Source organism: Camelus ferus, chromosome 15 (assembly GCF_009834535.1).
Source record: "Camelus ferus isolate YT-003-E chromosome 15, BCGSAC_Cfer_1.0, whole genome shotgun sequence".
Classification (NCBI taxonomy): domain Eukaryota; kingdom Metazoa; phylum Chordata; class Mammalia; order Artiodactyla; family Camelidae; genus Camelus; species Camelus ferus.
Window position 1 is genome coordinate 18,403,856 of NC_045710.1, and position 25,564 is coordinate 18,429,419.

Genomic DNA, 25,564 nt, shown 5'->3' on the forward strand with positions numbered 1-25,564 from the left:
TGGGTTGGCGTCTCTAGGGACACGTCCCAGGCCTCCCGGGAGTTCCCCCAAGCACCCTGTAGAGAGGAGACTCCCACGCTGGACGTTTCTAGTTTGTGGTTCGCCTCTGATATTTTTCAGCTCCATCTCTCTAAAGGGTCTACAAAACGCTCTAATATCCACGATGCATTCACATTGCATCGTCCCATCAGCCCTTTTTGCAGATGGGGGGACCTGGTTCCGTGACTTGCCATGGTCACCCTGTGGGGATCAGCGCTCCCTGGCTCCAGGCTTGAACAGCACTGGCACCGCGACTCTTTCGAGCTCAGAAACCGAGGCGCTGCCCCCTCCCTGGGGGCGGAGCGAGCCAGGGCGGGGCGGGTCCTTGTGGTCCACGTGACTCCCGGCCCGGAAGCGCTCGTGCCGGAGACCCCCAGGTGACCAGATCCGGAGCTACCACCACCAGCGAGCGCGGAGGTTGCGGGGGTCCCTCTAGTTTCGCGCCCCCCCGTCGCCGCCATGGCCTGGACCAAGTACCAGCTGTTCCTGGCCGGGCTCATGCTCGTCACCGGCTCCATCAACACGCTCTCGGCAAAGTGAGTCCGGGCCTGGCCGGGAGGGGAGGGGGCCTGGCCGGGAGGGGAGGAGGCTCGGCCGGGCCTTCGGCGGCCCGCGGGAGCTCTGGGGAACCCCGCCCACCTTCCGCTCCCTGCCTCTACTCGGCTCTCTTTTCTTGGCTTCACCAGCCAGCCTAGTTTCTCTGATTGGTTCACGCGGTTTATGGACCACCCAAGAGGTGCGAGGCCCCGGAAAATGCGGAACGAGGCCTTGTCCCCCTCTGGAGGATCCAAGCCCCAGCTCTGATTGTGTGTTTGATCCCAACGAGTCATTTCCCGACTCTGCGCCTCGATTTCCTCATCCTTAAACTGGAGGGAGTTCCCTTCCGTGTCCCCTCACAAGCATGCATCAGAAGCCCTGCTCTCCAGGAGCTGTGGACCTGGGAGGGCTACAACAGCTGCCCAGCGGGCCGAGTGACCAGTGAGGGTGGAGGGCTGCAATGACGGAGAAGGAGGTGCCCATGGGCCCCTCTTGGAGGAAGGGTTAGGACTGGGCCTTGAAGCTTCAGTAGGATTTCTACATGTGGTGGGGACATCGAGGTAGGAGAACAGCAAGGCCAGATCAAATTGAATTGTAACTAGCACCAAATGCCCAGCCTGGATTTCATCCTGTTATCAAAGAGAGTCTTTTGAGCCTGGGAGTGACATGTTAAAAGTGATGATGAACCTGGTGGTCAAAGTGGAGAGTAGTTTTGTGCAGGGAAAAGCACTCCAAGGCTGCTGCATAGCAAATGAGGGGAACCAGGAGTTGACAGTGAGCTGGGAAGGGAAGGGGCAGGTGGGAGAGACCAGGTGCAGAATGAAGCCACTGAGGCCTGACCCACGGAATCAAATAATCACTCCTGGCCTTCTGCCTGGGAGAACAGAAGTGTCATTAAACCAGACAGGGAGGGTAGGGGGGCAGTTCAGCTCCAATGTAAGAGGGTGAGGTGCTTGTGGGACAGTGAGGACAGTCCTCAGGAGGTTGGGCGCTATGTGAGGCACTGTCTGAACTCAGGGAAGGAGACAAAAGTGACCAAGAGAAGGTCCTCAGGAGGTTGGGACTGCCTCTGACGTGCTTAGAACCTGCCATGGAGGAGACAGATGTGTACATGCGTGACAATCACAATGTCCTCCCTTTTCCACGGGAAGCGGAGCTCTGGGTGGGGCCTTTCTGGTTGGGCTCTGGCCAACTGAGTCTGTGTCTGGTGCTGGGCTCCTGGGCCCTGAGGCTTCCTGAAAGTTGCTCCTTTGGCTGAGCCCTCAGCTGTAAAGGCTCCCATCTCAGTTAGGATCTGAATGCAGCAGAATGAATCACCTGTCCGTCTGTCCCACAAGCCAAGGCCTCAGTCTGGTCCTTATAGGGTGGCAGTGGTCTGCCAGCGCTGCCATCCCCAAAGAGAGCTGAAATTGCCAGTTACTAGTGGGGTGAACTGTGCTGATTCAGCTCCTTCCTTAAAAAGCTCCAAGCGGGTCAGGTAAGAAGCCAGGGGATCCTCAGCCCCAGGAGGCCTTGCCCTTGGAGGCTGCCTGAGAGGCCAGAAAGAGGCTCCCAGGTGGAGACCCCACCTTTGGTCCTGTTCCCTGCCCTGCAGCCTGATGTGGGGCCTCTCAGGAACCTCCCTACCTGTGATGAGCCCCAGCACTGGAGCCTCAACAGTCTGAGGCCAGACTCTGAAAAGGACGCTCTCAGAGAAAGGATGTGGGCGAGCAGCTGTGTACATCCTGATGGGAATTATTGATTTGCAGTCACTCTGACCTGCAGTTTCTGGCAGGGACAGACAGACAGACAGAAATGTGACCACAGCAAGTGCTAACCAGCTAATGCACAGAGAGCTCCAGGTGCCCAGTCCTGCCCTGGCTGTCTTTCATGAGTTAATTTAATGAATTCTCATAACCACCCTATGAGATAGATGAACGTATCCAGTTGTCCCTGGATGAGGAAACTAAGGTCTGGAAAGATGGACTTGCTTACCCAAGTTCAACTCAGCTACTGAGTGGCAAAGTTTATATTTGAGCCTAAGTAGTCTGGCTCTAGAATCCATGCTCTTAACCTCCAATATGGATGAGGCTGGGGACTTCTGTCGTCATTCTTGGGGGCATTTAGAGTTGTTAGAAACAGAAATCATCGATTCTAATCCCCACAATTTACAGTCAAGGTCCCAAGAAAAGTTTGTGTGTGTGACTCAGCTGGTTGGTGCCCAGACCTAGGTGTCAGCGTTTTAGTCCAGGCCTGTTCTCTTACAGCTGCAGTGCCCCCCATCCCTCTTCTTTGGGGGTTTCCTCCTACATCTCCCCAGACAAGAACAGACAAGCATGTGCCCATGGAAGTTGCAATCCTATAGTGGCATCTCCCCTCCCTGCCATCGGAGCACCTTCCCTCTGGGACTGGGTGGCAAACACCTGAAGCCCTGTCCCAGCCCAGGAGATCCTGCTATTGCTCAGTTTCCGCCGCTGAAGCCAGAGGTCACTCAGGTTTCAGGTTTAGAGCCTCTAGTAGCCTCTTGCAGTTTCTTGGCCTGTAGTATGAGCATAACGTTTCCCTCCCCTGGTTCTTGGGATGGCTGAAGACAGCAGATGAGGAAGTGGGCGTGAGCACGTGCTGCCCGCTCTGCTGGGACCACAGGTCATCTCTTGCTGCAGGAAGTCACTGTCCACTCAGCAGGGTGGCTGTGCTGCAGGGAGACTGCCTGCCTTGGCTGGGGCCGGGGCTGGGGCTCACCTACCCACAAGAGGGAAAGCCACCAGGCAGGCTGGCCCTTTAGCCCTGTGCCTGGGTCTTGGGCAGAGGGACCCTTCCTGTGGAGCAGCTCCTTTCAGTAGGTGCTTCCTCGTCCCCACCAGGCCTTCTGCTGATGCACCTGATGGAGACCAAACATTTTGCCCTCCTGTGGCGCTGCTTAGCGCTGTCTGCCTGAACCAGGCCCATTTCACAGCCCCCTTCTCCAGAATCCAGCTGGGGGTTCTGCATGGAAAGAGTGAGGGTCAGGTGGCCACTCACTCAGTAAGGCTCAGATCCCATCCCTCCTAAACTTCTGCAGTCTGTGAAGCCCACCCAGCCAGCAAGGAGTCATGGGGGTCTCTTCTCCAACAGTTAGGCCTGCTGGGTCCAGGGACCCTGCCAGGAAGGTGACGAGAGGCCTGGGATCACTGGGCCTCCATTAGGGAAGGACTCTCACTGTGCCTTCTGTGCCAGCTCTAACATTTGCCTTGGCAGCTGCCGCTTCCCCCAGCCTTAGGTTCCATGAGCTGGGATGGGATAGTTGCTTCAAAGGGGTTTAGGCCAGCTGGAGAAAGCCTTAAGTCAGGAAGGCAGTGTAGTAGTGGAAGGAGCTTGAGGCTTAGAAGCTGTGGGATTAGATGAGTCATTGGGCATCTCCAAGCCTCATCTGTAAAATGGGCTGATAATACCTGTCCCACCTTCTTCCTGTACACAGTGTAAGCTCTACTGAGGGTTTCCTAATACTTAGGAGATGAGAGGGCTTGTCATCATTTATCACCACGTGAGCCCAGGCCACTTGCTGTGACATCGAAGCCCCAGGGCACTTCTGAAGATCCCAGGCAGGAGAGAAAAGCTGACGCATTGGGACTGACAGTCTCCGGATGTGAAAGGAAATGGCACAGATTCTGCAGGGAATGGACACACAGCTAATCAGTCCGAGGCAGCTACATCAGCCACTTCCTCAGTCTCTGTCCGCCACCTCGGCCCACACATAGACGCACACAACTCTCAGAATGCTGAGCTTTGAGTTTGGCTGGGCAAGGCCACGTGAGGGTGACTCACACACACACCACACACACACAATACCCCACCCCTACACCCCGCAAGGGGCACCACCCATCACCCTCTGAGGCCTACTGGCCTCCTGCCCTAGAGACCATGGCTTTTCCCAGGATACAATGTCTAGAGAGAGTGGAGGGCCCATCTGCAGGGCTGACCTCCCCACCTCAGCCAGGAGAGTGGGAAGAGCCTGGAATAAGAAGATGATAGGTGTTGAGGAAACTTGAAACTGGAGGTGCAGGCTTCTGGGTATAGGGCTTCCCTGTATCCCTCAAGCCTTCTCTGGCCCCTGGGTTTCTCATCTGTCAAATAAGGAGCTTCCTGAGACCACGGCTGAGTGTGTTCTCCTATTTCAGCACTTTGCGGCTCTGGGGAACCGCAGGGTGGGTCCGAGAGGATGGATGCTCTCCCAGAAGCTTTCAGGCTGGAGCAGAGCTGGGGCCATGCCCACGCAACACACAGGGCGATGGCTCCTGCTCAACAGAGGAGACACGGAGAAAGGGCAGAAACGAACTTTCAGTGACTACCTTCATGTGCCAGGTCTTATATGTCTCATTTATTACTTTTGCCAATTCATCAGTGTTGGCATTATTACCCCATTTTATAGGTGAGAAAACTATAACTCATCCAACCTATGAGACTCAAAAGTCTGAGTTTTCTGTGTCTCCTGCTGCCTTTTCTGAAAATAAATTCAAGCAGATGGGTTTGGCCCAGCATCTGCCTATTGTTAACTATGTGAGCCTGAACTTGGCTCTCTCCACCCCTCCACCCTGAGGCTGGTTGTGAGGCTTAAACCACACGACCCACATGAAGTGCACAGCACAGGCTTGGTACAAAGTCAATACTCAAGGAGTTGAACATTTGTAAAAAACATGTTAATGAAGCATTTTGCAAAGACACAAGTGCTATCCCACTGGGGTGGGGTAGGGAGGTGGGGGTCATTGCTGTCATCCCCAGATAAACTGGTGCTGGATTTTGGCTCTTGTTCTGTGGTACGTGGGGTCCTTCTGTGATTGCACAGTGAGCCAAAGCCTTTCCCAGGGCAGAATGAGAAGCCTGATTCTATCCCAAAGTGACTGCAGGCCTGAACTCCTCCCTGGCCAGAGGCTGGGCAGGGCAGCCTGTTCTGACACCCAATTCCTGGGGCTGTAAACCTGCCCCAGTCCCTCAGATACAAAAAGATTCCATTTCCCTTGCTGGGAACTTGCCAGCCCCAGCCTGTTCAGGCAGACCCAACCCTTGGAGAAAGCAAAGACAGCCCTGAGGGAGGGGAGGAAGCTCAGCCCTCTAGCCAGCTCCCCTGCCTCCCTAGGGAAGGACAGACCCAGCTGGTCCTACCAGCAGGGGGCGCCTCAGACCAGGTGGGAAATTAGGAGACATTGCATATGGACTGTAGTACCTGCCTAAAATTTGTCCAGTGGGGTCTGGAGGTCCCAATCACTCAACAGAAAAATGTTTGCACTTCTGTATGATAATGTGCCAGGAGCAGGGGATTGAGAGATGGGGAAGCTGCTGCATGCTGAGCTCACACCCTCTCAAGTGACAATGACTGGAACCAGAAAGTGATACAGATGTGCGTTGTCATGATTGTAAAGTGCGTAGGCAGGGGCCCGGGGGGACCAGGAGGTGGCCCCACTACTAGATCAGGGGTCTTCTTGAGCCAGCCAGTCTGTGCTTTGGCTGTGGCCCCAGGATGACGAAAGGGCTTCCGCACCAGCCCTTGCCCCAAGCTTCTGGTTGACCTTCGTGAACTTGGCAGGACCTGCCTTGTCCCTCCTAGAAGAGCCCTGGGAACTAGCTCTCTGACCTGCCCTCGCTCCAGGGCAGTTATTTCTGTGCCCTTGGTAAAGCTTGACCTCTTCCCTCTTCCTCACTTCTCTCTGTTTTGCTCAATTGTCTCACCCAGACCCTCTCTGAAGGCTCTGTCTGTAAAAGGGAGTCTGGGCCGGAGAGCAGACCAGCCTATGTGAGCCATACCATTGGCATGTGGTCCTCACCCACCTCCCCTGTCCTGTCCTGCCCCGCTAGCCGAGAGCCAGAACTAAGCAGGATGTCCAGCACCAGGGAGGGACATCCGTCTTGCCAGCCTCCATCTGGACCAGATTACCTGCCCTTGGCTGTGGGCCTGGGCCCACCGTAGCACGTCCCGAAGTCAACACCCAGGGGAGTGAAGGGTTAGCAACGACTGAGGCTGCTTATCCAGCAGAGGAGCAGATTTGAAGGTGAAAACCTCTCTAAATATCTGACGGGCTTTCAAATTAAAGACAGATTCAATCCCAGGGACATAACTAAGCCCAGCCAAAATTCGGGGGGTGGGAGCTTGAGTGCAGACGCTGGTCAGTGCAGAAAGGCTGGTGGTAGCTGCCCAGAGCAGGGCCCCGGCGGGGTCCGGGCTCGGCAGGGAAGCATGCCATCGCCAGTCAGGCCCATCTGCCGGGGCGCTGGATGGCAGGCCGCTCCACAAGTGCCGTGTGCTTGCCACCTGCTTCAGAGCCAGTGCTAGAGAAACCCTCCAGATCCTTTGGGTTATGTGAAGGTGACCGGGTGGTCTGTGGCAGGCAGTCATTTCCCAGGGCTTCCGTGACCTTGTAGACCAGGGACTTGATGTTTTTGAGCCATCGTTCCCTTTGTAGCCTGGTGAAGCTTAGAGTAGTGTTTTTAAATGTACACATAAAAGACCAAGAATTACAGAAGAAGGCAATTATGTTGAAATAAAGTTATCAAAACTAAAAAAAGGCCAGTTTGTGATATCGGAGTGTGCATGTGTGTGCACGTGCATTTCTTAACCCATGAAATTATAAGCATTGGGTCTAATTACTGTAATTTTGGAGTAGTGATGACTATAAATGATGACTTCACAGTTTCTACAGGGACTCTAATGTGATCATGACAATAGCTGTGATTTCCACATGTGACAAAGTTGCAGGGACCATAGTACTACCTTCATAATTTGAGGAAATGCACAATTTCTGTTGCAGGTTCATGAAATTTCAGCTAAAGTTTCCCAGGCCCCCACATTCTGTCCACAATCTCAGATGAAGGCTCCTTGTCATGGAGACTGGCCCCTTGGAGAGGGAGCCCCGCCCCAGACAGAGTCCCCTGAGTCTGGCCTCTCAGCCTTGCGAGGAGTGAGCTCACCGCAGGCCCCAGGACCAGGTAGGAGGGTTTGACCTCCTCTCTCTCTGCTGCAGGTGGGCAGACAACTTTGTGGCCCCAGGCTGTGGAGGGAGCAAGGAACACAGCTTCCAGCATCCTTTTCTCCAGGTATCTGTCCCTGACTTCCCTACCTCCCAACTCCCAGGCTTATAGGACAGGTGCCCCGTAAGGCCCTGCTATCTCCTGACCTAGGGGTGGAGTGCCTGGGAGCCACTCGCTTCTCTCTCTCCCGTCTCAGAGCAGAGGCCGGGTATGCAGTGCCCTCCGGATGGGAGCAAAGGGCATTGTCCCCTGTAGGAGGCTTGCACAAGTCCTGGTGAGCGGTCATGCCCTGGGCACCGTGAGGCCAACCCTCACCACGGCCAAGTCAGGACACATTTGGAAAAGTCAAGCCCCGTGTAAAACCTGCTCTCCAATTCCAGGGAGCCCAGACCCCCCTGGGACAGGGCAGACACCATAAATGGAAGATGCCTTATTGCTAGCCTGGAAAGTGAGAGACTCAGATTTTAGCTTCCGCTCTGACAACAACTTGATTTGTGACCTAAAATAAATTCTTGAGCCTCTCGGGCCTTGATTTCTCCACTTGGAACTTGAACAGGGATTGGCCCAGATTGGTGGTTTTTCAGACCGGGCTGTCTGCAGCCTGAGGGTCCCATTGAGATGTTTGACACGGCAGTTCTGCCTTTGTCTGTTTTACGTGTTGGGGTTATAGATAAACTCTTGTTTAAAGAAAGGTTGCGTTTTAAAAATTTTGTTCTGGGTGGTCACCCTTCTGGCTCTGAACTCCTATGGTTCTCTCCTTGCAGGCAGTGGGCATGTTCCTGGGGGAGTTCTCCTGCCTGGCTGCCTTCTACCTGCTCCAGTGCAGGCTAGCAGGGACCCCAGACCCCAGCGCCGACCCCCAGCAGCCCTTCAACCCCCTCCTCTTCCTGCCCCCAGCCCTCTGTGACATGACTGGGACCAGCATCATGTATGTGGGTGAGTAGCCAGGCCAGGCTGCGAAGGGCTCAGTGAAGCCTGTGGCCCACGGGGGCTGCTGGGGAAAGAGCCACCCCTACCCCAGAGCATCTTCAGTATCCCTGCCCCTCCCTACTGACCTTTACACACACACACACCCCGATCCAGGATTTATTGAGTACTTACTATGTGCCGGGCACGTCTTCAGCCCTGAGGACACTTCAGGGAATAGACAAGCTTGGCCCTCAGGAGCTAATGTTGCGCGTCTCTCCTCTCCTAGCGCTGAACATGACCAGTGCCTCCAGCTTCCAGATGCTGCGGGGAGCCGTGATCATATTCACTGGCCTCTTTTCAGTGGCCTTCCTGGGACGGAGGCTGGTGCTGAGCCAGTGGCTGGGCATCCTGGTAACCATCGCGGGGCTGGTGGTCGTGGGCCTGGCCGACCTTCTGAGCAAGCACGATGGGCAGCACAAGCTCAGCGAAGTGATCACAGGTGTGGCCGGGGTTGGAGGTCCCACTGGGCTGCCCAGCACAGAGTCACTACCAAACTTTTACAAGCACTGCCGTACACCAAACCCTGGGGGAGGGTGTGGCGGGCACCAGCTGATGCAGACATGCACCTGCTCTCGAGGTGATGGAAAGAGTGTAGGGAGGAGCTGAGAGGGGCAGGCAGCAGGAGGGAGGAGTACATAAGGAGCAGGGAGGTCAGAGGAGGGAGCGGGCTTGTGCTGCAATATACTTTCCAGCACAAACTGCTGGATCTGGGAGAGGACAGGAATACAGAGTGAGTACTTCCCAAGGGCCCACCCCCTGCTGCCCGCTGTGTGCTTGTCATCACAGCCATCCCCACCATCCCAGAAAGGCAGCCTTGCAGCCCTTTTTACAGTGAAGTGACCACCCTAGTTGCCCAGAGGCAGGATTAAACCCGAAATGTCCATCTGAAAGCCTGTCACTTTTCAGAAGATCTGCTTACTCCATTGTGCAGCTCTCAGGCTCAGACAGGTCCCCGGACCTTCTGGAACCTCAGCCCTGAGTGGGTGATAATGCCTGCCCTGCTGGCCTGCCCCACCCCCCAGGGGCTGGGAGATCAGGTGCCAGGTTGTCATGACCTAGCCTCATGGACTGTATGGTGCCCTACAGAGTCAGGGGCTTCGGGTGCTATATGTCCCTGTGGGAGCTGTCTCCCTCAGCCCTGGGCCTGCCACCCTGCCTCCCAACCCTGGTGCAGCCCAGGCCTCACCCTGGGCCCCTTCTTTCCCATAGGGGACCTGCTGATCATTATGGCCCAGATCATCGTCTCCATCCAGATGGTGCTAGAGGAGAAGTTCGTCTACAAGCACAACGTGCACCCGCTGCGGGCAGTTGGCACTGAGGGTGTGTGTGAGCACACGGGCCGGCGGGAGGGCACTGGGCCGGGGCTCTCACTGCAGGGTAGCACGTGGGGTGAATGCACAAGTAGGGATGCAGGGCAAGGTGCTGGGGACCTCTGGGTGGGGTGAGCCTCCTGCCCCCCTTCCTTCCTCTCTTCACCATGTATGTGTTGACAAACACTCTGACGCCTGCTGTGCACGCAGCCAGGAGCTAAGGGAGGACAAGGACAATGAAAAATGAGATGCAAGTCCCACTCTAGAGAAATTGACCAGCAAGAAGGACTAGGCAGTGCATTTTAGCTCAGACCATTTTTGCTTAAGTGACACTTCACTTGCCAAGCATATCTGAGTGTCTCGGCACAGTGAGGGTGGCATTCGAGCTGCACAGTTTAATAGGCAACAGTGGGAAGGAGGGAACTCCAGCCAGAGAGAAGACATGGGGAGCTGGACATGGACTTGGAAACCACTGAGGAAAAGATTGGGTGAGATACAGGTTTGATGTTGGGGAAATGACCAGGAATTGAATATGTCCAGGTCATATCGTAGAGAACCTTGAACATCAGACTAGTGGATTTAAACTTTAAATGACAGGTAGGGAAGAACCATCAAAGGTTTTTGAGCAGGGAAGTAAATCAAAATTATGCTTAAAAAAATATGTAACTAGCAGGGTGGATTAGAGCAGTGCTACCAACGTGTGACCAATGGACCAGTCAGGGAGCTGTTTGTGCCTTGCCCACTGTGAATGGAGGGCAGAATGTTAACTAAGTCAGCTGCGTCATTGAGCACACTGATTATTTCCCCTCATTTTTTTTCCCTAGCAAGAGAAAAGAGATTTCTGAATGAAGCAGTACATTGATTTACATTCTGGCCCAACTCCTGTCACAGACCAGTGGCATTAAATTAGCTACATTTTTCCACTTGGGAGAGCCATGTTGTGGTTGCCACTAGCAATCCTTTTGTAAATGAAAAGAATAGAATTTATAAGTGTCAGAGAGCATTGTAAATCGTAAGGGTAGCTATTTTGTGAAAGTGTGTGTACATGTCTGTGCACACGTATACTGGTCATGGATAAAATGTATTTCTTATTTTGGGTCCAGTAAGAAAAATGTGGATGAAGGTGAATTTGGGGCTGCCAGAGCCCAGTCTGTGGGCCATTATGAGTTCCTGATAAGCAAGACGGCTCCAGGATCTGAAAGGAAGGGGCTGGGGGGAGGGCCTCTAGGAAGGGGTGGCCAGCAGATCAGCGGACTTGCTGGGCGGAATGTGCTGGGAGGCTGGGGGCCCAGCAGAGAGCGTGACATGCTTGCTCCCCTCCCGCAGGCCTCTTTGGCTTCGTGATCCTCTCCCTGCTGCTGGTGCCCATGTACTACATCCCTGCCGGCTCCTTCAGCGGAAGCCCTCGCGGGACGCTGGAGGATGCGCTGGACGCCTTCTGCCAGGTGGGCCACCAGCCGCTCATCGCCCTGGCGCTGCTGGGCAACATCAGCAGCATCGCCTTCTTCAACTTTGCGGGCATCAGCGTCACCAAGGAACTGAGTGCCACCACCCGAATGGTGCTGGACAGCCTGCGGACCATTGTCATCTGGGCAGTGAGCCTGGCGCTGGGTTGGGAGGCCTTCCACCCACTGCAGATCCTCGGCTTCCTCATCCTCCTGACCGGCACCGCCCTCTACAATGGGCTGCACCGCCCGCTGCTGACCCGCCTGGGCAGGGGCCGGCCCCCCATGGAGGAGGGCGAGCATGAGAGACTGCTGGGGGGCTCCCGGACTCCCATCAACGATGGCAGCTGAGCCTCCTGTGGGACCTCTGCTGCCCCAGGACACTCCTTGTTCACCCTGAGGCTGAGGCCACGTGGGCTGGTGAACCCCAAGTGCCCTGTCCCCCAGGCCTCGCCCTGCCCCTCCCCAAAGACCCCCGGGGCAGCTGCTGCCACAGAAAACATAACACCCAGCTCCTCCTTTGTCACCACCACCTGCTGAGAAGTGGTACCCAGCCCCGACAGGCCTGAGTGCAGTGACCCACCCCCCACCAGGCTCCCCCAGCCCCTGAGTCCCCTCCTGCAACACTGGAGCTGAAACATGAAGCAGAATCACAGGAACCAACAGCTCGAGGGCCTCCCAAATCATGAGTTGAATGTGGTTCTCCCAAGGAGAGAGGTCAGTGAGCAAATTCAAGCAGAACTAAGCGCTGTATATTCTAAAACTTGTAAGATATTCCCTGACCCTGTCCGGAGGCCTTGCTTTCAGCCATTGCCTTGTTGCAGACTTAGTATGTGTGCTCCCTGGCCCTGTATGAGTCACTCTGTGCCTTGCCGTCCTGCTCTGTAAAGCAGAAGGTGTTGATGGTGTGGCTTCAGTGCCTTCCAGCCCAGCTGGGCCCATTCTGTGGGCCTGTGGTTTTGACCAACCCGAGGAAGAAGTAACAGCCCATTTATTGGAAATGCTCCCCGCCCGCGGTGTTCTCCCCTCACCTGCTTTGGCGAACTTGCTTACACACTCAAGGCCTCCTGACCTGGGGGAGATTACAAGGAAATTCTAGGCAGCCCTGGATAGCTGCTTTTATGAACTCCCCATGTTCCATTTTAAAGATGAGGAAACTGAGGCCCAGAGTTGTAAGTTTGGCAAAAGGGCTCTCCTGCCCTGGGCTCCCGGATCCGGCAGCAGGCTAGGGTGTAGAGCACACCTGGGCCTCAGCCCCACCCCCAGCAACTCGACTCCATGGAGAACCCTCCAGGGTGATGGATTTAACAGGAGGCTACTATTTATAGAGCGATTTCTGGTAGCCAGGTGTTGTATTCAGTGCTTAGCTTGCTTTCTGTGCGTAACAGCCTGCACAGGTGGGTGCAGATGAGGAAACTGTGGCTCAGAGAAGGTTAAGCGACTTCCTTATGGATCCAGTTTCCCACGTGGCGTTTACCCGATTCCAAATCTTTGGGGCGTACTTCCAAAGTACTTTTCCATCTGTGTTTGGAGAAAGAAGCATCATGTGCTGCTGCCCTCCCAGTAAACCCACCCTGAAGCGAGGGGGCTGGCATCAGGGACCTCAGGGAGCTGAGCACCCCTTGTCCCAGTGCTCCTCCGTCTGGCAGTTTCTGGAGCCTCAGACCATTTTCCTGGGCAGCTCAATCATGAAACAAAACACCCGATGCCTTCCTTAAAGGAGATCCTGGGGGAAGGGATCTCTGACAAGCAAAGCCCCAGGGCTGCGGGGTTCCAGCAGGTTCTTACAGTTTTTTGGGATCGGAGGGCCTCCCATCCCGTCAGCTCTGAATCCCAGGGAGCCCTGAGCTCCTGTGGCCACAGAATGTGCCACAGAAAGGGGGAAATGGAGAATGGGGGTGGTGGGGACCAAGCTGCCTTGTCCAGAAAGCTGGAGCCTTACAATGTTGTTTCAGGCTTTATTTTTACAAAGAAAAGGGAAATTGGCAATATGGACATCTTTTTAACAAGAGGGATGGAGCCCAAGGGTTGGGACATTCTTGGAGGTACAGTCTAGAATGCTGGAATGGAAAAGCTTGAATGTCCCAAAGCATAGAAACCACTAAGTTCCCCACGCATTGTTCAGATGAAGAAACTGAAGCCCAGAGAGGAAGATACTTCCAAAGGACACACAGCCAGAGACTGGCAAAGCCAGATGTCCTGGTTCTCAGTCCTTGCCCATCCCATTCTTGCATAGAAGCATAGCCAGGAGCCCTAACCAAGGGTCCAGGACTGCTCTGCGTGGGCTACCCTTGCCTCTATACTCAGGTGTGCAAAAGTCGTAGCCCTCTGAGTGCTGCCAAAGGGACTGTGGATTTTAACATTGAAGGGTTGAGGGTTAATAGTGGGACTTCAGGGGTGAGGGCACAGCATGGCGAGGGGGGACTCACTCAGGCCTGTCACCCACTCGGGCAACTTGCTTTACCTCCTAGAGCTTTGCGTGTTCACATCTCTGAAATGGGAAAGCCTCCATCTCACTGGATGGGTGTGAATATTACCTAAGATACTAAAGGGAAGGTGCCTGTAAACTCCAGTGCACAGTGAAGCGCCATGTAAGGCTGCACTGCCCACCAGGGTGGTCTGTCAAGCGCTGAAGTCCCAGCAGAGCCCTGGGGAGGAGCATGAGTTTTGCTTGGAGGGGAAGAAATGTGTTGTTCAAACATACAATTGTGGAGTAGAGCATAAACCTCACATCGATTATAAGAGAAAATATGATGCCTCGTGAACATTTTATGTTTGACTCTAGGTGCCCTTTCAAACCCTGGAGATGTGGTCACTCTATCCTGCTGTCTGGGCTGCTGTGGAGCGTGAGTTTGAGAGCCTGTGCTGTGTCTTGCTGGTCCCTTGGGGGAGGGATGGGGAGGTTAAGGACCTCCAGTCTCTCGCTGAGTGTAAAGGGTTGTGAGGAATGTCTAGCTGTGGCCTACTGTTCTGAGTGGAGTAAGGGGGGTCTGGACCCCAAATTAGAATTGACTGATAAGAGACTTCTGTTAACATTGGTTCACGTACAGTGCAATTCAGACCATCTGCATTGCAGTGAACTGGCCAGTCCCTCCCCCTTCCAGAATGGTCCTGGGGGACCCTGGGGTAGGGGCTTCATCTAGGACTACAGTCCAGGCTTGGAGTAGCCCTCAGGCTCCTCTGCCAGGAAGCTGCCCACAAGAGAGATTTAGGATCCTGCCAGGTGGTTGTGTTGGCCTTCATTCTGTCCAAAGGTCTCTACTAGAACAAGCAAACAGCATTCAAGGAGGTCAGAGTACCCTGAGAGGAGAGGACGGTAGGAGTGGGGCAAACGGCCACGTGGTGTGGGGTAAAGAAGCAGAATCCAGAGTCAGCGAGCTGTGTCCTCAGCCCCGCCTCTCCCTCGACTGGGTGACCTTGGACAAGAGAGGTTACTTCTCAAGACCTTGGCTGCCTACTAAGAGAGGTTCTTAGCATTCCTCAGTGTGTTCACTTCCCTGCCATGCTTATGATTTCATTCTTTCCTATTTCCCTTGGTTAAGACCCCTCTGGCCTTCTGTTGACTACATCTTTGGAAAACCCAAGGTCAGCAGGAGGTTCCCTCTGTAGCCATAAAAGTTTATAAACTGCCTTTCTTCATTAACAGCTCTGGTCCAGAAAATTTTTCATAAGGGATTTCTATCCTAGAATTCAGCAAACTTTATTGAGAACTGAACTGCTCCAAGAACTGGCTCCATCAGAGAAAACAGAAGAAGTGAATATGTAAAGGAAGAATTCCAGCTCAGCATGGTGTGCAGTGAGAGGCCTTTGTCTGAGGGGCAGGGCAGGTAGTAGGGAGAGACGGACAAATTGCCCAGAGCTGTCAGCTCTGCTTGAGCCCAGTATTGCAAGGTGAGCAGGAAAGGAATATTCTAGGAGGAAGAAACAGCTTATAAAAAGATGGGCACTAGGCACATGAAAAGATGCTCAACATCATTAAGCATCAGGAAAATGCAAATCAAAACCACAATGAGCTATCATCAGCTCACACCTGTAAGAATGGCTGTTATCAAAAACACAAGAAATAACAGGATACGGAGAAAAGGGAACCCTTGTGCCCTGGTGGGAGTAATTAGTGCAGCCATTAGTGAAAAGGAATCCTTGTGCACTGCTGGTGGTAAATTGTATGGAGGATCCTCGAAAAATTAACAATAGAACTACCATGTGATCCAGCAATTCCATTTCTAGGTATTCAAAGAAAATGAAAACAAGAAAAGATATAAACACCTTCATATCCACCGCAGCATTATTTACAATAGCCGGGATTTGGAAACAACCTAAGTGTTCATCAATGGATGAATAGATAAAGAAATTGTGAGATATATCTCACAATTGTGATATATATGCATATTGTGAGATATATATCTGTATATAATGGAATATTATTCAGGCATAAAAAATGAAATATTGCTGTTTTCAATGATATGGATGACCTTCCTTCTATAAGTGGAATCATACAATATTTGTCCTTTTGTGTCTGGCATATAATGCCTTTAATATGTATCAAAATTTACTTTCTCTTTAAGGCTGAATAATATTCCATTGTATGTATATACCACATTTTGTCTATCTGTTCATTTTTGGCTATTGTGTATAACACTACTATGAGCATTACTGTACAAATACCTGTGCAAGTTCTTGCTTTTAATTCTTTTAAATATATACCCAGAAGTGGAAATATTGAATCATATAGTAATTCAATGTTTAATTTTTTTCATCCATCACCATACTGTTTTCCACTGTGGCTGCACCATTTGCATTTTCTGCGGCAGTTAACAAGGATTCCATAAAATGATTTTGTAACATTTTTCCTGATTACAGTACACATTTAACTGTAGAACATCAGAAAATGCAGAAAAGCAAAGTGTAGACAATAAAATCCCCTTTATTCTAATCACCTAGTTCTACATTTGACCTGAATGTATCATTATCTCCAACAGGAAGGGAAAGGGTCATTTCCCTTGGGATGATTCTATCGAAAAACTGGAGCATGTGATCCAAATATAGAGCCAGGCCAGCCCCGCCTGACCTCATGGTTACAGCCCTCATCCTGGCTGTCCCACGACCCTAATCATAAATAATGTTCATGCAGTTAAGCTGACCTTTGAGTCATATTCGTGGGGTGTTCCTGGTCACAGGAAAGACACAGGGTAGTCACATTCTCTGTGGGTCTCCATCTTTAAAAGCACCTCGGGGTTCGGGGTAGGTAGAGCAAAACACTAAGTGCGCAGCGTGATTCGTCTAGAGAAACGCGTTCCGCACACGCACCATCTATCTACATCTTCAGAATCGAGGTTTCCTTTTTGGAGTAGGAGGGACCGGAGGACCTGGGTCTGACTCAACGATGAGCTCCTCCACCAAGCAGACGGCAGGAGCAGCTCCCGCCTCCTTTCACTCTTCCAAGTCCCCATTGGCTGATTCCTACCGTCGATCCGCCATGTCCCCGCAGTATCCTCCTATCACCGCCCCCGTGAGCCTCCCTGTCTGTGCTCTCATTGGTCCTCTCCGCAGTCGCTCTGCGTTAGGAGCGTTCCAGAAGCAGCCACTGGGAGTCTCTGAATTCGGTTTTTAAAAAACGCCGGCAGTGAGTCAGCCTCTGTGCGGGCAATTTGAACACCACCCAGCCGCTGCACGCGGCCAGGTCGTTCCTGGCCTTCCCCTGCACTCCAGCCTCTTCCCCTGCGAAGGCCGAGAAGGAGCTGCGGGGCCGCAACCCTGCGCGCCCGCCATGGGCCCGCGCCGGAGCCGCAAGCCCGAAACCCCAAGGAGGCGCACCGCGAGCCCGCCTCCCGCCGCTCCCCGGCCGCGCCCCTCCTTAGGTAACCCGCCGCGATCCCTTTCCCTCCGCGCCGGCCTCCCTGCAGCCCGTCTGTGAGGTGGGCACGGCCAGGTCCGCCTGCCCATTTCACAGGCAAAAACAAAAATCCGAGGCTCGCTTGCTTAGCCTGGGATCGAGCCCCAGCTCCCGCCTCTCGGTCCGCTGGCCATCCAATGCAGGGGCGCAAACCGGTTCTGCCGTCCAGCATCTGCTCGCGAACTGCCCAAGTTCCAAGGCCGGGGGAGGGACTGGGGAAGGCAGTTCCGAGGATGAGAAAGGACGGCCCAGACAACCTGTCTCCAAAGACTCATTCTTGAGTCTACTAGCATGTGTTGAGTGCTTACCGCTATGTAGACATTGTGTTAAATTCTTTACATGAATTAACTCAACTTTATATTGTGCCCAATTTACAGATTAGACAACTGAGGCGCAGACAGACGTGATATCTTGAACAAAGTGACACAGCTTGTTCCAACAGACACAGGATTTTTTTTAAATAAGTGTTTACTTTAAGTTGCAAAATTATTGGCTGCTTTTTGTGACAATTTCAAACAACAATTTTACTTTTCGAAAGTGCCCTTCCAGGTTTTGGGGTTTGGTTTGGTTTTTTCCTTCAGTGAATGGCTATGTTGGGCCTTAACCAAAGTGCTCTAATCAAGCAGTGCTCTCACCTTGTTCCTTCCAGAGGTGATGTGCTGGGAAAGAAGACCCCACTGTGGTCCTCAGTTTCTGTGCGGTGGTCTGGTGGATGGAAGACCCAGGAATAAGAACTGTATACTGTGGCAACAGCTGCTTTACTTGTCTTCCGCTATGTAGCTAAGAGCCGGGTGAAAAAAAGTATTATAGATTATAGATGTTTCAGTTTGTGACTGGGATTCTTTTCCTTTCCTAAACCTAAATAACCTTTGCCTCCAGCTAACTTGCTGAATTCTCATGTTAGTCCTAATAGTCCTACAGTTACTTTAATTTAAAATTTTAAGTAGGCTATTTTACTGTCTGCCAATAATGATTTTTGAATCTTCTTTTTCATTTTTATACATTTTATTTCTTACTGTATTAGTGAGGCCCTGAGACTAGTGTTGAATAAGAGCAGGGTTTTGGTCATCTTTGTCTCATTCATAATTTTAATGGGAATATTAATTATGATGTTCACTGTTTCCTGATGTAGAAGCATCCTTACAACTCCAGTCCCCTCATTCACTCTGGGCTGCTGATGACCTTGCCTCATGCTTCCCTGAGGAAATAGAAGCCTCCAGACTGGATTCCCCTTTATCTTCTCATGACAGAGAAGCTTGGTGTCCCCTTTCCATCAAAAGGTCCTCCTCTTCCTCCTCCATGAGCTCTTGGCTATATTCTTTTGTCACCTTCCCAGGGGCTTTCTGTTATCCTTTCCACATGCACTTAGAATTAAATTCATGCTCCTTTCCTTGGCATTCGACAGATGTGCTCTGCTATTTCTGATCTAAAGGGCAGGAGTGTTGCCTTATCCGCACACCCTTGCCTCCCTGATATTCCCTGTCTCTCTCTACTGCCCTTCATAGCTACCTTTTTTTTTTTTTTAATGGAAATCCAGATATGCAACTCCAGTGACAATATTTTAGATAGGATGGTATGAATTAAATGGTATTATAACCATTGAATGTCCCTGCTTGAAGAATACAGGTGAACAGATATATATGAACCCTGAAGAAAGGGCTCTTGTGTAGTCGTTGGAAAGTTCCCCTCCAAGCTCATCATAATTTTTTTTAGGCATTGTCATTTTCCTTCATGGTATTTTTTGATGAACAGAAGTTCTTAATTTTTTTTATCAAATTGATGCATCTTTCCTTTTTTGGTTTGTACACTTTGTATCTTGTTTAAGAAGTCCTACCCTACTTCAAGTTTTAAAATATATTCTTTTATATTATTTACTAAAGGTTTTTAAATTTTGCCTTTTTCATATGTTATCAGTCCACCAGGAATTGATATTTTGTGTATGGTGTGAAGTAAAAATATGATTTTATTTTCCCCCATACCATCATTATTGTCTCACTTGTTATTTAGACACAAGTTTATTAAGTAGTCCAAAAACTGCATTTTATTATTTTGAACTGAGTTTTCGACTAGAGGTGTTTTTTTTTGGGGGGGGTTGCATAAGAACGTTACAGCCATAACTTGTTTATTGTGCTTTATCGTGTGCACTTACATCGCTACTCTTTGCAAAATAGCCAGACTTAAGTCTGACACATCTGTCTGTTTCCCCTTTTCCCAGCCACCCTTCAACCCATTCCAATCTGACTCCCACAACCATTACCCTTACTTCTACTTGAACTCCTCTTGTCAAGATCACCAGCTACTTTCATGTTGCCAACTCCAGACAAGCCTGTGTCCTTCTCTTACCCAGTCTCAGAAGATCTGACTCAGCGGGCCGTGTTTTCCTTGAAACACACCATCCCCTTGGCTTCTGTGATACATATACTCTGCAGTTTCTGCTCGGCATTTTTGCTGCCTGTGCTACGTCTCTTCAGCAAGTTGGACTTCTGTGGTCTCCTTTTCCTTTCCTTCCTTTCCCCAGGTGGGCTCATCCTTTCCTGTGACTCTAATACCACGCATACACTGATAACGCTCACAATTATATCTCCAGCCCAGATCTCCCCTTTGACCCCCGTACCAGTGTCCAACTGCCTTTCCACCTGACAACTCTTGGGTCTGCCACACTAAACACATCTAAACTGAACATTTTGTTACTCCCCTCCTGCCTCTTCATCCCCACTTCCCCCATTTCAGGAAATGGCACAGCCCCCCACAGAGTTGTTGAAGCCAGAAGCCTGGGAGAGCTTTTTCATCTTACCCCTACCTTCATCCAATCCATATGTAAGCTCAGGCAGTCCTACCTCCAGATCGCATCCTAAGCATGCCACTTGTTGCCTTCTCAACCCCCACTGCCTAATCCAAGCCCCCAGCATCCTAACCCAGCTACTACTTCACTTCCACTCTTGGCCCTTTTTGGTTCTTTCTTTACACAGCAGCTGGAATGGTCTTTAAATGTAAATGGATTATCTCTTTGTCCTGCTTAAAGCTCTTCTGTGGCTTCTTATCACTTTGGAATTAAATCCCAATTTATATCAGCACTTCAAGACCCAACTATTGAATTTAATCCCAGTTCCATTCCATCCCATGACCTCTCTGATTGGTTGCTTTTCATAAGCATTTGTTCTTTTTTTTAAAAAATATATTTTATTGAAGTATAGTCAGTTTACAATGTGTCAATTTCTGGTGTACAGCACAATACTTCAGTCATACAGAAACACGTATATTCATTTTCATATTCTTTTTCACCATAAGTTACTACAAGATATTGAATATAATTCTCTGTGCTATACAGTATAAACCTTATGTCTATTTTATGTATATTAGTTAGTGCATGCAAATCTAGAACTCCCAATTTATCCCTTCCCACTCACTTCCCCACCTGGTAACCATAGTTTGTTTTCTGTGTCTGTGAGTCTGTTTCTGTTTTGTAAATAAATTCGTTTGTCTTTGTTTTTTTTTAGATTCCATATATAAAGGATATCATATGGTATTTTTCTTTCTCTTTCTGGCTTCTTCACTTAGAGTGACATTCTCCAGGTCCATCCATGTTGCTGCAAATGGCATTATTATTTTTTATGGCTGAGTAGTATTCCATTGTATAAATATACCACAACTTCTTTATCCAGTCATCTGTTGATAGACATTTAGGTTGTGTCTATTGTAAGTAGATAAGCACTTGTTCTTGTTCTTGTTCTTGGGTCATAGACTTCACATCTTCCCCTATCCCTCTGAGGTTATTCTGTATATTTCAAAGTCTCTCTCTCTTCACAGGTCCCTCTTGTACTGGTTGTTTTGTGTATTGAGTTTGTTCCTGTCCTTTCATGGTGTTGGCCTTGCTTGGTGATCTTTAGTTGTGCTCATTACACTTTCTGTGACTGCTCTGTCTGATTAATAAAGGCTGCCTCCAGCGATGGTGGATTGCAGGCGGGTGATGAGGAGGGAGACAGGTGCCAGCGACTCATCTCCTGGGTATGGGGCCTCCCTCTTTCTCCTCTTCCTCCTAAAACGTCCCCTGGACACTGCCCTGTTTCTCTGGTCCTGGGATAAAGTCTCCACTGCCAGGGCATCCTGCCCTGCCTCTCTGTCCCCGTTCGCTCTGGTACCTCTTCTCACACTTGGTAATTAGTTCACTGTATTAAATTTTTTCTATTCAGCTACTTGGTGTGGGTTCTCTTCTTGGCTGGACCATGAATAACATTTCTGAAGCAAATTCTATTCTTCAAAATGTTAGTTTTTGTGGGGTTTTTCTTTTCAACTTATCAGCAGTCCATTCATTTTTATAGGCTCTTGGTTTAATTTATGGAGCAACTGTACTGTTTTGGGTTTTGTACTCTTTTTTCATTAACTTAGTTTATTACCCTTAATATTACTTTTACTCTACCTTCTTTTGGTTTATTTTAATAATTCTCTTCTCTTCTAAATACGTGAGTTGAACACTTAGCCAAGTTATCTTTTAATGTTCTTATTTTCTAGTAGATAGATCTCAAGGCTGTGCATTTTCTTCTAGTACTGTTTGGCTTTATCTCTTGAGTTTTGAGATGTAGACTTTTAATTTTTATTCATTTCTAAATAGTCTAATTTCAATGAAGTATCAAGAGTTAGAAAAATTTTTATTTTTTTATTCCTGTGTTTTTAATTTCTGATCAGAGTTTGACTTTTTTGATTTCTACTTTTTGGAAATGCTGTTCAGATTTTTTTTCTTGTTTGTTGTTGGAACTAGGCTTTGACTCCAGGGCCCAAAGGCACTGGCACTGAGTTATGCCACTTCTGAGGTCCCACCTCGGCCACTAATGAGTTGTGGCCAACTGTCTTCACCTCTCGGGGCCTCAGGATAACCGCGGCAAGGGAATTGTACTAGAAAATCTCTCAGATTCCTTCCAGCTCTTAAAAAAAGACCTAAAACCAAAATAACTCGGTTTCCAATCTCGGTGGGAAAGATAAGAGGAGATACACAAAGTACTGTGGGGCCCAGAGGAGGGAGGTGACCCATCGGTTTGGAAGGGATTGGGAGTTGGGAAAGGCTGCATGGAAGAGCTGGCATTTAAAATAAGACCTTCAGAGGATCATTTTTCATTCATTTACCAAATATTTATTTAGCACCTGTCTGCTGTTCTCCAGCTGCTGAAGATAACCGCAGTGACTACAGCAGACAGAAAGCCCTATGTCTGTGGAGCCTATTACGGCCTATGCTTTGGCAGTTTGACAGCCAGGGTACAGTGCGTCCCCTCTTTTCCGTGGCATTTTACCCCTATGACCCGACTCTTTTGCTCAGGCGCTTCCTCCCTTCCAGTTCGTCGTCGGAGACATCGGGTACTGAGAGAGATCCGAGTTCTTCAGAAGAGCACACACCTATTGTTAAGGAAGGCCCCGTTCTGCCGCCTGGTAAGCTCCAGGAAGCTCCCCGCCAACACCCGTGTGGCCTCCTGTCTATAAATTTCCCAGGTATTGGGGCCCTGTCATCTCTTGCCCAAAGGGCAAAGGACCTCGTCTCTAACCTGGCTGGGGACTCTTCTTTTTCTGAAAACATGAGCCCGCCAAGGGCACCTTCCAGTTCTTTACAGAATTAATTTCTAATAACTACCACCTTTGAAATTGTGTTCTTTGACTGTGTAAACAGGAACCCTCTCATCCAGCCACCCTTTCATCCCTTGTCCTGCCCCAGGAGACTGTCTCCTCCTCTCCCCACCACCAAAAAAAGAAGAGACTTGCCGATTTCTAAGCTCCCTGGACTTGATGCCAGTTACTAGTTAAGTCCTAAGATTAAGGGCCAGGAAGGAATAACGGAAATGAAGATTCATGGAGACTTGTGGAGGGAGTCTGTCTTCTCTCGAATCTCCTTTTACTCTCTGCTCCTCCCCACTCCCCTTCTCCCTTGCTCCCATCCCCACTCCTTCACAGGCAAGAGAAATATGTGTTCAATTCACTCGTGGTGTGGACTTCAATTGGCAAGCCCAAGCCCTGTTGGCCCTACAAGAGGTAAGAAGGGGGCCAAGGTACAATTGGGTGAGGGGTGAGTATGGGGGAAAGGCATTCTGGAACTCCAAGTGGCTGACTGTAGACTGTCAGGCTGAATCTCACTTCCTTAAAAAGAGCAACAAGGAACACTCAGGGCATGGAGGCCAGGTTCTTATTTGGCGGTAGCAGAATTCCCATGCAATGTTCAGTCTCCTTTGTCTTTCCTATAGTCCTTCAAGCCCTCAGAGACTGAGTTGAGCATGTCTCTAAGCAAAAAGCAGCCCGTGACACCTCGTCTGTCAGTCTGTCTCCTCTTTCTGTCCTTAGGCAGCGGAAGCGTTTCTGGTTCATCTCTTTGAGGACGCCTACCTCCTCTCCTTACACGCCGGCCGTGTTACTCTCTTCCCGAAGGATGTGCAACTGGCCAGGAGGATCCGAGGCATTCAGGAAGGGCTCGGCTGAGCTCCTGTCGCCTGTGTCTCTGTAAGCCTTTCCTGCTCACCAGAGCGTGAGTGCATTTCGGGGGGAAAGAACAGCCAGCTTCTCATCACTGGGGTGGGAGTTTCTCTGAAGGAATTTTCCTTCTCCATCCTTAGTCCTCTGATGCCTCACCTTCCCTCTGTTCTTTAGAAAAGATTTGACCAAGTTTTAGCTTGAACGCTTGGGATTCTACAGCTCATGCCCTTTTGCACAATGTTAAATAAAGATATCTTTCAATTAAGTTGTGACCAGACAAGCTGAATCTCTGGCAGAGTTAATCTTCTCCAATTTACAAGGATCCGATGACTTAATGTTGATTAAGTTAAAGCTCTGATGTTTGAAAATGCCTTGTTAGTAAGTGTGATTCCTAAATTTCAGGGGTGAGACCAGATCCATGGAGTATGAGGTGCTGCCTGGACTTGCTGTCTCTGAGCGGAGTGTGCACGTTGCTTTTGTAATTAGTTTTTTTTTTAAAGAGATGACTGCATGGCTTTCCTCTGTAACAGAGGTAATATATGAGAAAATGGACACATTTCAGATGAAGAGACTCCAAGGTTGACCTCACTTTGCAAATTATTCATGTGACTGTTTGATGATTTTGAAGACATCAGATTTTCTAGGTTTTGGGAGAAAAGGATATTTACTTATTATTTTAGATCTATCTGTACCATTTAAATTTTTTACCATATGTATATTTACTTTTATTTAAAACAGAAGGGGGAAAAGTAAGAGAAGACTCCTTCAGTCAGTTGCACAGAAGAGCCTGGCACATCTCACATACAAATCTCTGTCCTTCAGGTTAATTTCATCATTAGTGGCAACAGCGAGTTCCTGTGTGGATTGTGCCTGTCAACAGATTATAGCTTTTTAAAAACTCGATTGGGATGAAAATAGCCAGTCTTTAAGGTGATGTGATGTTCTGGTTCCTTCGAGTAGATTCCTATCAAAATCATTCAGAAATTCTAGCTTGTAGAATTTATTTTATTCTTATTTGCAAACCATAGAAGATGTATCATAATTTATACTTTATATTCCAGGCTTCTAAAGTGCCTTTTCAATGTTTTTATAGGTATTTTTATAACTTCTTTGTGGAGAAATAATAAAAATAAAAATAATTCTTTAATGAGAAAAATTGAAGGTACTGTTGCACAGAGATCATACTGTGTTCTTTATGTGTTAGCGTCAAGTTCGTCATTTGGACACGTTGCTAAAAGCCACAATTTAAACAAGAAGATTGAGGGATGTGTTTTTGCCTCCAGTGGAGCAGAGTATGAGTGGATAAAAACTTTGCCCTTCTGTTGTAACTGAAAGCAGTTTAAGAGATTTCCAGAGAAATGAGAAGTGTCACCCAAAGATTTCTAGGTTTTGTATGCGTTGAAAATGATTAGTGAGGGCGGATACTAGTAATAATGAAGTGTCAGCCAGCTGAATTCAGAGGCAAACTAAAGGGAAGAACCAAACTAAAATTTGATAAATTTTAACCCTTTGGAAAAACCTTTTCCTATTTGACATCAGCTCATATTTACATAGACATTCAAATAAAGCTTCTCTATCTATGCATATACTTAAAATTCTTGTCAGAGTGTTATTCATTAGAAGATTATACCCTTCCTCTAGTTTTCTTTAAATTGATACTTCTCTGCTCTCCTAAACTTGTGTTCATCAGGACCCGACTACACATGTAGCCATGTCACATTCTAATGCGGGATGTGTGCTCTCAGCATCATCGAGAATTTATACATGATAGTGTTATATGATATTATTACAATTTACTGCCAACTTTGAGCACTTACCCTTGCTGATGTTATTGGAGTTTTATTTTCATTTCTTTCTGCTTTCTGGGTGATTTCACCAACATTATCTTCTAACCTTTCTATTGAATTTTTTTTTCAAGATTAATATTTCTCTTGTTTATCTTTTTT

At 49.4% G+C, this 25,564-nt stretch overlaps 2 protein-coding genes across 3 annotated transcripts; both read left to right on the top strand.

Moving 5' to 3' along the window:
- The first annotated feature begins 368 nt into the window (after nt 1-368).
- SLC35F6 (solute carrier family 35 member F6) lies at nt 369-14,027 on the top strand. Of its 2 annotated transcripts, none has more exons than XM_006189700.3 (6): nt 369-575; nt 7,548-7,620; nt 8,319-8,490; nt 8,750-8,962; nt 9,733-9,843; nt 11,160-14,027. In XM_006189700.3, the coding sequence occupies exons 1-6, from the start codon at nt 499-501 to the stop codon at nt 11,627-11,629; spliced, it is 1,116 nt and encodes a 371-aa protein (XP_006189762.1). In that variant the 5' UTR covers nt 369-498; the 3' UTR covers nt 11,630-14,027. The 2 variants fall into 2 exon arrangements, with proteins under 2 accessions (XP_006189762.1, XP_014418994.1); XM_014563508.2 differs by lacking the exon at nt 7,548-7,620 and adding an exon at nt 7,335-7,512 and having other exon boundaries at nt 422-575.
- A 2,851-nt stretch (nt 14,028-16,878) lies between these two features.
- On the top strand, nt 16,879-25,213 carry CENPA (centromere protein A). The gene is made up of 5 exons (XM_014563470.2): nt 16,879-17,136; nt 22,498-22,589; nt 23,106-23,183; nt 23,490-23,645; nt 24,021-25,213. Exons 1-4 carry the CDS (start codon nt 17,046-17,048, stop codon nt 23,622-23,624), a joined length of 396 nt encoding a protein of 131 aa, XP_014418956.2. The 5' UTR covers nt 16,879-17,045; the 3' UTR covers nt 23,625-23,645; nt 24,021-25,213.
- Nucleotides 25,214-25,564: the final 351 nt, after the last annotated feature.

Excerpts from the sequence above, each read along its gene's own strand:
- SLC35F6 (XM_006189700.3), top strand. The coding sequence starts at position 499 with ATGGCCTGGACCAAGTACCAGCTGTTCCTGGCCGGGCTCATGCTCGTC. Across the intron at positions 576-7,547 it reads ATCAACACGCTCTCGGCAAA|GTGGGCAGACAACTTTGTGG; the intron begins GTGAGTCCGGGC and ends TCTCTGCTGCAG. Across the intron at positions 8,491-8,749 it reads GACCAGCATCATGTATGTGG|CGCTGAACATGACCAGTGCC; the intron begins GTGAGTAGCCAG and ends CTCCTCTCCTAG.
- CENPA (XM_014563470.2), top strand. The coding sequence starts at position 17,046 with ATGGGCCCGCGCCGGAGCCGCAAGCCCGAAACCCCAAGGAGGCGCACC. Across the intron at positions 17,137-22,497 it reads CCGGCCGCGCCCCTCCTTAG|TTCGTCGTCGGAGACATCGG; the intron begins GTAACCCGCCGC and ends CCTCCCTTCCAG. Across the intron at positions 22,590-23,105 it reads AGGCCCCGTTCTGCCGCCTG|GCAAGAGAAATATGTGTTCA; the intron begins GTAAGCTCCAGG and ends ACTCCTTCACAG.